Genomic DNA, 12,635 nt, shown 5'->3' on the forward strand with positions numbered 1-12,635 from the left:
TATGAACATAAGATTCAACAACTGAGGCATACACTGAACACGTTCCACAGACATGTGACTAACAGAAATTGAATAATGTGTCCCTGAACAAGGGGGGGGGGTCAAAATCAAAAGTAACAGTCAGTATCTGGTGTGGCCACCAGCTGCATTAAGTACTGCAGTGCATCTCCTCCTCATGGACTGCACCAGATTTACCAGTTCTTGCTGTGAGATGTTACCCTAATCTTCCACCCATGCATCTGCAAGTTCCCGGACAATTCTGGGGGGAATGGCCCTAGCCCTCACCCTCTGATCCAACAGGTCCCAGGCGTGCTCAATGGGATTGAGATCCGGGCTCTTCGCTGGCCATTCCTGTCTTGCAGGAAATCATGCACAGAACGAGCAGTATGGCTGGTGGCATTGTCATGCTGGAGGGTCATGTCAGGATGAGCCTGCAGGAAGGGTACCTCATGAGGGAGGAGGATGTCTTCCCTGTAAAGCACAGCGTTGAGATTGCCTGCAATGACAACGAGCTCAGTCCGATGATGCTGTGACACACCGCCCCAGACCAATGACAGACACTCAACCAAATCGATCCCACTCGAGAGTACAGGCCTCGGTGTAACGCTCATTCCTTCAACAATAAATGCAAATCCAACCATCACCCCTGGTGAGACAAAACCGTGACTCGTCAGTGAAGAGCACTTTTTGCCAGTCCTGTCTGCAAAGGTTGGTTTGTGCCCATAGGCGACGTTGTTGCCTTTGATGTCTGGTGAGGACCTGCCTTACAACAGGCCTTCAAGCCCTCAGTCCAGCCTCTCTCAGCCTATTGGGGACAGTCTGAGCACTGATGGAGGGATTGTGCGTTCCTGGTGTAACTCGGGCAGTTGTTGTTGCTATCCTGTACCTGTCCCGCAGGTGTGATATTCGGATGTACCGATCCTGTGCAGGTGTTATTACACGTGGTCTGCCACTGCGAGGACGATCAGCTGTCCATCCTGTCTCCCTGTAGCGCTGTCTTAGGCGTCTCACAGTACGGACATTGCAATTTATTGCCCTGGCCACATCTGCAGTCCAATGAAGATCTGTGAAGTTATTTGGATTTTTACAAATTATCTTTGAAAGACAGGGTCCTGAAAAAGGGATGTTTATTTTTTTGCTGAGTTTATATAGTGTACTCAGCATGTTAAGTTAGCATGCAACTATTTAGCATGTTAATTAACGTTAACATCAAATTGGAATTAGTAAAATATCATACGTATTACATATTGTAATTCGTAACATACTTATACATCCTACAAATCGTATTATATTGTACGACTCATATTACATTCGTAGGCCAATGTCATGTAACATAATATACTGGTATCATACTAAAGTGAGCGGTATGGATTTTTGTAAGATATAATACGTTTTGATCTGACACCAAGTTGTCCCTCAGGGCTTTGACCATTGTTGCATCTGTGGCTCGCCCTGGATGGGCATCTGTCAGATGACTAATGTGATGTAGATGTCGAGCGGCTTCACTGCAAATAGATTGTATGTTTTCAATATTCAACAATGATAATAAAATAAAAAGCTATTCCTCTGCAGGTAGAGATGGTGTGATGATGATCAGTTCTCTGTGGGAATGAGTTAGTAGATACAACATGTATCAGATAGAGATGGTGTGATGATCAGTTTTCAACATTAGTTTGGGTGGGGTTCTTTTTTTACGACATGACTTTTGTTTAATGATACACAGGCTATGAAATGACTACGTGTTTATTACATTGTCTTGTAAAACAAGATTGATTACTTTAGTAGTCATTGATACATTTATTTGGATAACTGCAATGAATATAATTGATCTGACTATGACAAATAAACATTCTACATGAATTTGTGCTGGTTTAACCTTTTGTATTTTCTATATAGTTAACCCAAAAAACAATGTTTTTGTTTAATTCATGCCATTCAAAATATCTATCTAGTCAAAACATGTCACTACACCTTTACACATCACCATTGGGACAATCCAATTTGCTACAATTCATACAAATGAATGTTTTGCAGTGTAAAGGACTTAAATGTTTCTTATTAAATTACAGTTAAATAAAACAAAATAAATTGTCATTTTTAAAGTGTTTTATATGGTACCAAAGTCCAGGGACAGCATTTACCACCACAAATCAACAATGACCCAGTTACTATTGGGGGAAAGGAACCAGAGAGGAAGCTTGTGTTACCTTTCACACACCACTACAGTATCCATTTCAACAGACCTTTTCCACGACACATTGTTAGAGCTCAATATATACCCAGGACTATATAGAGGGTCAGACTGTTGTAATGCCCAGTTGATTATGTAAATAGTATTGGAGAACTCTGGTATTGATGGTTCATTTGAGGGTGAGTCATTGATATGAATGTTCAGAGTGAAAGAGCTGTGAACTCACCTATGATGGCCCACATCTACCACAACCTTTCCTACTGTGTTAGTAAGCACCACCGCATTTTAGGAAGCTGTTGTTCAAATTGTGTTTATATGTACATTACAATGAGAGGGGGTGGTGGCATGTACAGGGGAGGAAGTTGATCCCAGACTTCTATTTAGGACTGGGATACTATTCAGAGTTGACAAATTACACACTCCAAACCTACAGTCACGGGGTCCTGATTGTGACAGTGGAGCCCAGTTTGCACTGCAGGGTCCAGAGATGGCATCGGTGAAGCTGGAGGACTGCAGTCAAACACTGGAGCTGAATGTCAACATTAAAGATGAAGAAGAGGAGGAGAAGATTGGGAAATCTGTTAATCATGGTAAGAACAGGTTCTATCTAACTATCTTGATAAATTAGACCTCCATACATTATGACCCAGTCTATTATTAGGTTGAATTCTGTAATTCTGACATCCAATTCTCTTCAACGCTTTTGAATGAGGAAAATGTGGAATTGGAATTTGGGTTACTTTGTGAATTGACTAATTTAAATGGAATTGACCCTGACAGTTGATAACCCTTTGCGATAATGAGTGGGGGATGATATAGCTAACACTTTTCAAAGGGAAGTTGGTATTGAAGTTTCTGAATCTGAGAGATTAAGATCAGTAAAACATATTTACCTGTATTTAGCACCTTTTTTAAAAACTAAAGTACTTCAATATATACTTAAAATATGTTTTTTTACTGGTACCTGCTACATTCAGACACTTGTGGGCGTCCTAGAGAAAAATGTACTTGTTCGTGAGTCTCAGCTTGTAGGCCGAACGGCCGATACAGACAGAAGTTGGTGTCTCCTGGTCTGACAAACAACACCGCAGCTCTGCCACGGAAAGACATCGGTGGATTGAGACGCAGCCCATGCAAGAATACATCTAATGCTTATTAAACAGAAGGTTTTTGATGGGGATTTCTTTATTATTATGCTCACCAAGTGTTGGCTAGCTAACTGCAAAGGCATAACTGTAGCTAGCTAACGTTAGCAAACGTACTTAACTAAATTTAGCTTGGTAGCAAACGTTAGCTGGCGATATTATTAGGCCTAACAACTAGGCCAGCTAGCTAACAAGTTACCATAGCACATTGTACAGAGTATACCTTCCATGTGGTATATTGAGTTTGTTTTTGTATTAGCTAGCTAGTTTTCTAACATTGACTAGCTACTGTGGCTAGCTAAATTACCCAACCTACAGCTGGCAAATAGCTATGCTAAGTTCGCTACTCGCTAGCTAGCGGTGCTCACCTTTGTGTGAAGTTAGCCACAATAACGATTATAAATAACAGTGGAATTTACGGGTCTCCTTCATAATAAAAGTCCCCCATTGGAAACAACAGTCGTCTCAAATAAAACTGTGAAGGACCTCGGCGTTACTCTGGACCCTGATCTCTCTTTTGACGAACATATCAAGACTGTTTCAAGGACAGCTTTTTTTCCATCTACGTAACATTGCAAAAATCAGAAACTTTCTGTCCAAAAATGATGCAGAAAAATTAATCCATGCTTTTGTTAATTAGACTCCTGCAATGCTCTACTTTCCCGTCTACCCGGATAAAGCACTAAATAAAGTTCAGTGAGTGCTAAATACGGCTGCTAGAATCCTGACTAGAACCAAAAATGTTTTTGATCATATTACTCCAGTGCTAGCCTCCCTACACTGGCTTCCTGTCAAGGCAAGGGCTGATTTCAAGGTTTTACTGCTAACCTACAAAGCATTACATGGGCTTGCTCCTATCTATCTCTCTGATTTGGTCCTGCCGTACATACCTACACGTACGCTACGGTCACAAGATTGTCCCTAGAAATTGTCCTAATTGTCCCTAGAATTTCTAAGCAAACAGCTGGGGGCAGGGCTTTCTCCTATAGAGCTCAATTTTTATGGAATGGTCTGCCTACCCATGTGAGAGACGCAGACTCGGTCTCAACCTTTAAGTCTTTACTGAAGACTCATCTCTTCAGTGGGTCGTATGATTGAGTGTAGTCTGGCCCAGGAGTGTGAATGTGAAGGGAAAGGCTCTGGAGCAACGAACCGCCCTTGCTGTCTCTGCCTGGCCGATTCCCCTCTCCACTGGGATTCTCTGCCTCTAACCCTATTACAGGGGCTGAGTCACTGGCTTACTGGTGCTCTTTCATGCCGTCCCTAGGAGGGGTGCATCACTTGAGTGGGTTGAGTCACTGATGTGATCTTCCTGTCTGGGTTGGCGCCCCCCCTTGGGTTGTGCCGTGGTGGAGATCTTTGTGGGCTATACTCGGCCTTGTCTCAGGATGGTAAGTTGGTGGTTGAATATATCCTTCTAGTGGTCTGGGGGCTGTGCTTTGGCAAAGTGGGTGGGGTTATATCCTTCCTGTTTGGCCCTGTCCGGGGGTATCATCGGATGGGGCCACAGTGTCTCCTGACCCCTCCTTTCTCAGCCTCCAGTATTTATGCTGCAGTAGTTTATGTGTCGGGGGGCTAGGGTCAATTTCTTAAATCTGGAGTACTTCTCCTGTCTTATCCGGTGTCCTGTGTGAATTTAAGTATGCTCTCTCTAATTCTCTCTTTCGCTCTCTCGGAGGACCTGAGCCCTAGGACCATGCCTCAGGACTACCTGGCATGATGACTCCTTGCTGTCCCCAGTCCACCTGGCCGTGCTGCTGCTCCAGTTTCAACTGTTCTGCCTGCGGCTATGGAATCCTGACCTGTTCACAAGACGTGCTACCTGTCCCAGACCTATTATTTGACCATGCTGGTCATTTATGAACATTTGAACATCTTGGCCATGTTCTGTTATAATCTCCACCCGGCATAGCCAGAAGAGGACTGGCCACCCCTCATAGCCTGGATCCTCTCTAGGTTTCTTCCTAGGTTTTGGCTTTTCTAGGGAGTTTTTCCTAGCCAACGTGCTTCAACACCTGCATTGCTTGCTGTTTGGGGTTTTAGGATGGGTTTCTATACAGCACTTTGAGATATCAGCTGATGAACGAAGGGCTATATAAATAGATTTGATTTGAGGTCAATATTGGGTTAGTTACACAAATATTAAGTGTTAGCATGCACTTTTGTAGCTAGCTGGATAACCCAATAACTAGTTGTCAAGGCCTAGGTAGCTGTAGGCCTAAACTATGGAAAGCACGATGATGATAACTATTGTAGGGTAATGTTGTGTCTAAATTGTCATACATTCTTCTCTACCACAGATTTCCACAAGATCTCAGACTCCAGGATGGAAAATACTTACTAGAAAGAAACATACGACAACAGAGACAGAGTTATTGATTTCCATTGTTATTTGTAATGTTAAAAAGGGGAGAAAAAGACAATCCTGTTTTTCTAAATTAGCTACAGTGCATTCGGAAAGTATTCAGACCCCTTGACTTTTTCCACATTTTGTTAAATTACAGCCTTATTCTAAAATTGATTAAGTTAAAATGTCCTCTGCAATCTACACACAATACCCCATAATGCCAAAGCGAAAACAGGTTTTTATATTTATATTTTTTCAAAATATATCTTTAAAAAAACAACCTTATAAACATAAGTATTCAGACACTTTGCTGTGAGACTCGAAATTGAGCTCTGGTGCATCCTGTTTCCATTGATCATCCTTGAGATGTTTCTACAACTTGATTGGAGTCCCCCTGTGGTAAATTCAATTGATTGGACATGATTTGGACAGGCACACACCTGTCTATGTAAGGTCCATCAGTTGACAGTGCATGTCAGATTAAAAACCAAGTCATGAGGTGGAAGGAATTGTCTGTAGAGCTCCGAGACTGGATTGTATCAAGGCACAAATCTGGGGAAGGGTACCAAAATATTTCTGCAGCATTAAAGGTCCCAAGAACACAGTGGCCTCCATCATTCTTAAATGGAAGAAGTTTGGAACCACCAAGACGCTTCCTAGAGCTGGCCGCCCCGGCCAAACTGAGCAATCGGGGGAGAAGGGCCTTGGTCAGGGAGGTGACCAAGAACCTCATAGTCACTCTGACAGAGCTCTAGAGTTCCTCTGTGGAGATGGGAGAACCTTCCAGAATGACAACCATCTCTGCAGCACTCCAACAATCAGGCTTTTATGGTAGATTAGCAAAAATGTATTTATAAAAAAAGTCTCAACCTGTTCATTATTGTCATTATTGTGTATTGTGTGTAGATCGATGAAGAATAAAAAAACAAAATTTAATACATTTTTGAATAAGGATGTAATGTAACAATGTGGAAAAAGTCAAGGGGTCTGAATACTTTCCCTAAGTCATTTGTCACCCAGTACAGCCAGGAGAGGACTGGGCACTGCTCGGATCCTGGTTCCTCTCTAGGTTTCTTCCTAGGTTCCTTCCTTCTAGGGAGTTTTTCATCGCCACTGGGCGTCTGCATTGCTTTGCTCTGTGGGGTTTTAGTCTTGGCAAAAAAAAGCCTTACTCCTGTAAACCTGTTGTTTCTCACTGTGAGAAAAGGGAGCGTTATAGAATGTTAGCCTCTTTACTTTACTGATGAGTATTCACCTGGTCAGTTTTGGTGTGTTTTGTTAGCTTCTACTGTAAAGATGTTGAGATGACCTTGGATTTGCCCTGAGGGTTGAATACCCTCTGTGAGGCTGGTTGACTGGGTGGTGCTGCTTCCCTCTGCAGTGTTCTGTGGGAATGAGCTGGTAGACACAACATGTATCAAATAGAGATGGTGTGATGATCAGTTTTCACCATTTGGTTGGGTGGATTATTTTTGTTTATTAAATAGTATTTTAAAACTAGACTAGTTATTCATTATAAATATGTTTGGATAACTTAATTGAAGCCTGCTTAATGTATCTTCCAATGAAAAGTAAAGATTGTACATTCATTTGTACTGGCCAAACCCTTCTCTTTTGGGTAACGAATTACAAAAAATATATACTTTAAGTGACATATTTAGTGCTTTTCTGAAGCTTGCAAGACAGGAAGTTTAAATGAGCATCACAAAGCTAAATCTGACCTATTCTCTTTATTGATCTACTGAATCATCATAGTTTTGGGGTGGTAACTTTACAGTAAATATAATGCTTTGTTTAATTCATGAAATTCCAACAAATATATCTGTATTTATCTACACAATATGTGTCATGACACCTCTACACACTGGGACAAGCCAATTTGCTAGTCACCAATATTCTCTAAATCAAATTAGTGATGACTGTTTAACAGTCTTATGGCCTGGAGATAGAAGTGGCTTCATTCTCTCGGTCCCAGCTTTGATGCACCTGTACCGTCTCCAACTGCTAGGGACTGCAGGTAGTCTAGTGGTCAGAGTGAGCTGACAAGTTAACTATCTGTTGTTAACCCACTGTTCCCCGGGCGCCGAAGACGTGGATGTCAATTATGGCAGCCCCTCGCACCTCTCTGATTCAGAGGGATTTGGTTAAATGCTGATGACACATTTCAGTTGAAGCTGTTCAGTTGTACAACTGACTAGATATCCCCCTTTCCAAGATGGTAGCAGGGTGAACAGGCCGTGTCTCTGGTGGCTGAAGTTTTTGATGATCTTCCTAGCCTTCCACAGAGATCATCTACAATGCATATGTAATGAGTTGAAAAACTTAGACACTACAACATACACCCCCTTAGTTAAAAAAAAACGAGGCTTATTTGTCTAGCTAATCAATCTCCCTTTTATATTCTACATGGTTTAGTAGTAGTTAGTCCATCAGTCCAATAATGTCGCTGTGGTAGTGGGGGGAACAGGAAGTTCCGGGTTGGTGCCCACCATTCTACAGAATAAAGAAAACGCCAGAACTGTGCTGACCGTTTCTCTTTATTATTACAGGTATGTAATATAACGTTTAAACGGACTAACATCGAAATAACGTTTGGATAAGGTTTTGTGTCAAACCGAGTGAGTGAAGAACGTGAGAAAAAAACATTTACGAGCACACAGCGCGGTGTCCGCCACACGTTTTCAATTGTAAAGCTTTCATTGTTCGTACTTAGCTCAGTGTGTTTCGCCTGGGGATGTTCAGTACAAAAACGTTGTGGATAGTTGCAGATAGAAATCCTCTGAATAGAACTGACATGATTCCTTAGAATCAGAGGCATGTTTGTTCTACATAATACAAGTATATCTGATCGTGGCCAACGTCTCCGTCCTCCCCGCTTGTCCCTACGTATGTGAAGATAACTACAATAACGATTAGCCACAATAGTGGAATTTGCGGTTCAACCTCAAAGTAAAAGTACCTCATTGAAAGTGAGACAAACGGATAGAAAATAGTGGAATCATTCCATATTTGGGCTAGATAATGATAACATGTTTGGAATGTTAATTTAAAATGAATTACAATAATTAATTAAATTGAAAATAAAGAGAAAACAACGTTTGAAATCCCACTGTGGATGTTATAGACCACATAATTGCATTGGGGACATTTTTATATGAACTTATGAAGCGGGTTGGATTGTGCATCCATATAACGGGTGACACCCACAGAATACAATTACCGAGAGTTAACACATATTAATGTCTTAGCTCCTATTGCAGGACTTTGTCTGAAAACTCACCTTCCCAGTCAGTCTATTACAGGGGTTCTCCAGTACTATTTGCGAAGGTCCGGTCACACAAGTTTCCTAGGTGGCAAAGGTCCAGATGGATATTGTCATTTATTGCCGTAGTAACAAACTCCCAACTTGCAACCCCAAAATCTTCACAACCCTCTTGTTGGCAGGTTTAAATGTAATATCACACAATTCTACACATTTTGCGATGGGGCAAAATGTTCTGTTGTTGCAGTTTTAAAGCTAATTTCCTACAGTTCTACACGTTTCCATGTCTTATGTGTTTATATGACACCAGGGGTTGAAACCCAACCCCAAAAAATATTATGTATATTTTTTGGATCTCGTGATCTGTATTGACCCGCTCTGGATCCGGACCGTGGTCCGTATTGACCCCATTCTGGAGCCGGACCGTGGTCCATATTGACCCATTCTGGATCCGGACCGTGGTCCGTATTGACCCCATTCTGGATCCGGACCGTGGTCCGTATTGACCCCATTCTGGAGCCGGACCGTGGTCCGTATTGACCCCATTCTGGATCCGGACCGTCGTCCGTATTGACCCCATTCTGGATCCGGACCGTGGTCCGTATTGACCCCATTCTGGATCCGGACCGTGGTCCGTATTGACCCCATTCTGGATCCGGACCGTGGTCCGTATTGACCCCATTCTGGAGCCGGACCGTGGTCCGTATTGACCCCATTCTGGAGCTGGACCGTGGTCCGTATCTGATCCCCATTCTGGAGCCGGACCGTGGTCCGTATTGACCCCATTCGTCCGTATCCGTGACCCCATTCTGGATCCGGACCGTGGTCCGTATTCTGGAGCCGGACCGTCGTCCGTATTGACCCCATTCTGGATTCTGGACCCGGACCGAGGTCCACCAGTTGAGTATGGAGGGTCTTTTGTTTATGTTGGACATTCATATTGCACTCTACAGTCTTACCTATGGATTGTTCAGCCTACTCAGTGACACCCACAGAACACAACTATGTAGAGTTTACACAAATATTAGCATCTCAGCTCTACTGCAGGACTCTGAAACCTCTGTTGTCTGGGAGTTGAACCCCGTCAGCTAAATTGTCATGATCATCAGTGGTTTCAAGTTTCTCTGTACATTTTTGAGGAGATGATCACAGCAATAAATGAATACTTCTGCATTTCCCGCTGTGTTAAACACATTGATTCTCATTGCCAAAAGGCTCAGGATAACTCCTGATGAAGTTGTTTAGCTGATGGGCCTATTCAGAGCTTAAATAGACAACATGATTAGTCACAGGAACCAGGACTAATAAAGCCAATGCAACTGGCTGTTTTACAAACGCTAGGCCTTCCACATGGATGGACATTCATAAAGTTATAGGCCGACACTGTAGGATACACCCCAGTAAACATGGACCGACGTCTTTAGGATGCCTTTTTTGACTTGGCCCAAACATTAGACCGGACCAGATCTGAACCAATCACATCATTAGGCAGGTTTTCATTGACCCGGGTGCGTTCGACAAAAGTAATTTGACAAAAATCTTTGCGGCGGCAGATATGAGAAATGTTATAAACATGTTTTCGAGTTTTTTGCAAATTTACAAAAGAATTCAAAACAAATTCTTTATTTCCATAAGTATTCGGACCCTTTGCTATGAGCCTCAGAATTGAGCTCAGGTGCATCCTGTTTCCATTGATCATCCTTGATGTTTCTACAACTTGATTGTTGTCCACCTCTAGTAAATTCAATTGATCGGACATGATTTGGAAAGGCACACGCCTGCCTATATAAGGTCCCACATTTGACAGTGCATGTCAGAGCAAAAACCAAGCCATGGGGTCGAAGGAATTGTCCGTAGAGCTCTGAGACAGGATTGACTCTTCCTAGAGCTGGCCGCCCGGCCAAACTGGGCAATAGGGGGAGTAGGTCCTTGGTCAGGGAGGTGACCAAGAACCCAATGGTCACTCTGACAGAACTCCAGACTTCCTCTGTGGAAATGGGAGAATGAACTTTCCAGAAGGACAACCATCTATGCAGCACTCCACCAGTCAGTCCTTTATTGTAGAGTGGCCAGACGGAAGCAACTCCTTAGTAAAGGCACATGACAGCCCGGTTGGAGTGCCAAAATGCACCTAAAGGACTCTGACCATGACAAACAAGATTCTCTGGTCTGATGAAACCAAGATGAATCTCTTTGGGCTGAATGCCAAGTGTCACATCTGGAGGAAACCTGGCACCATCCCTACAGTGAATCATGGTGGTGGCAGCGTCATGTTGTGTGGATGTTTTTCAGCGGCAGGGACTGAGAGAAAGGTCAGGATCGAGGGAAAGATGAATGGAGCAGGGAGATCCTTGATGAAAACCTGCTAAGGACCTCAGACTGGGGGTAAAGGTTCACCTTCCAACAGGACAACGACCCTAAGTACACAGTCAAGACAATGCAGGAGTGGCTTTGGGACAAGTCTCTGAATGTCCTTGAGTGGCCCAGCCAGAGCCCGGACTTGATCCAGATTGAACATCTCTGGAGAGACCTGAAAATGGCTGTGCAGCGACGCTCCCCATCCATCCTGACAGAGCTTGATAGGATCTGCAAAGAAGAATGAAAGAAACTCACCAAATACAGCTTATAATGTCAAACCCAAAAAGACTTAAGGCTGTAATCGCTGCCAAAGGTGCTTCAACAAAGTACTGAGTAAATGGGTCTGAATACTTATGTAAATATGATATTTCTGTTTTAAATTTTTAATACATTTGCAAAAAATTCTTAAAACCTGTTTTCGCTTTGTCATTATGGGGTGTATTGTCTGTAGATTGATGAGGGGAAAAACTATTTAATACATTTTAGAATAAGGCTGAAACGTAACAAAATGTGTAAAATGTCGAGTTCTGAATATTATCTGAATGCACTGTTTAGGAAATCTAGTTTAGCATACGCTACGTTCATTTACGTAGTGAACCCTTTATAGTGTGAACTTTGTCTAATGTAAGGATGAATTGAATGTTTTGTTGTCAGCTCTTAGCTACCTGATCTAATATAGTTTGAGAATAAAGATTGTGTCAGAACTTTCAAGACTCATTTTTGTGTACTTTTCTCTTTATTACTACAGGCCGACTCAGATTAAGTCTGAGGCCGGTAACATCAACAGTGAGGACAAACCCAGCCTGCCTCTCTCCTTCCACACGGAGTCCAAACCTACAGTCACTGGGTCCTGATTGTGACAGTGGAGTCCAGTTTGCACTGCAGGATCCAGAGATGACATCAGTGAAGCTGGAAGACTGCAGTCAAACACTGGAGCTGAATGTCAACATTAAAGATGAAGAAGAGGAGGAGAAGATTGGGAAATATGTTTCTCATGGTAAGAGCAGGTTCTAACTATATCTTCAGAAGTTTGAGTAATAGACCTCCATAAGTTATGACCCAGTCTATTGATAGGTTGAATTCTGACAACATATCCCTGAATAACTGGGGCTATCTTGAGTGATCAGAGAGTAGACTAAAGAAGTGAAGTAGACACACTGTCAGCGTTTTAAAGTTATATGAAATGAGTCTGTAGTTACTAACCCTTGTGATAGTGAGTGGAGGATGATATGAAATGAGTCTGTGTAGTTACTAACCCTTGTGATAGTGAGTGGAGGATGATATGAAATGTCTGTGTAGTTACTAACCCTTGTGATAGTGAGTGGAGGATGA

General features: G+C 42.5%; 1 protein-coding gene across 5 annotated transcripts in view; it reads left to right on the forward strand.

Annotated features, from left to right (window-relative positions):
• Window positions 1–2,678: 2,678 nt before the first annotated feature.
• Window positions 2,679–12,635, forward strand: part of LOC112240468 (gastrula zinc finger protein XlCGF17.1-like) — a 59,088-nt gene continuing 49,131 nt past the window's right edge. The window contains exons 1-2 of one of the 5 annotated variants that reach the window (XM_042318369.1): window positions 7,864–8,232; window positions 12,052–12,170. Coding sequence is in view for 3 of the 5 variants with exons in the window: in XM_042318370.1 (XP_042174304.1) it covers window positions 2,679–2,781 (103 nt within the window). In the remaining 2 variants the exon portion in view is untranslated. Of the gene's footprint in view, window positions 2,782–7,863; window positions 8,233–12,051; window positions 12,301–12,635 lie in introns of those variants that run through there. The other 4 variants (XM_042318372.1, XM_042318371.1, XR_006082882.1 and 1 more) reach the window with 4 other exon arrangements.

Source organism: Oncorhynchus tshawytscha, unplaced genomic scaffold (genome assembly GCF_018296145.1).
Source record: "Oncorhynchus tshawytscha isolate Ot180627B unplaced genomic scaffold, Otsh_v2.0 Un_contig_2903_pilon_pilon, whole genome shotgun sequence".
Lineage (NCBI taxonomy): Eukaryota > Metazoa > Chordata > Actinopteri > Salmoniformes > Salmonidae > Oncorhynchus > Oncorhynchus tshawytscha.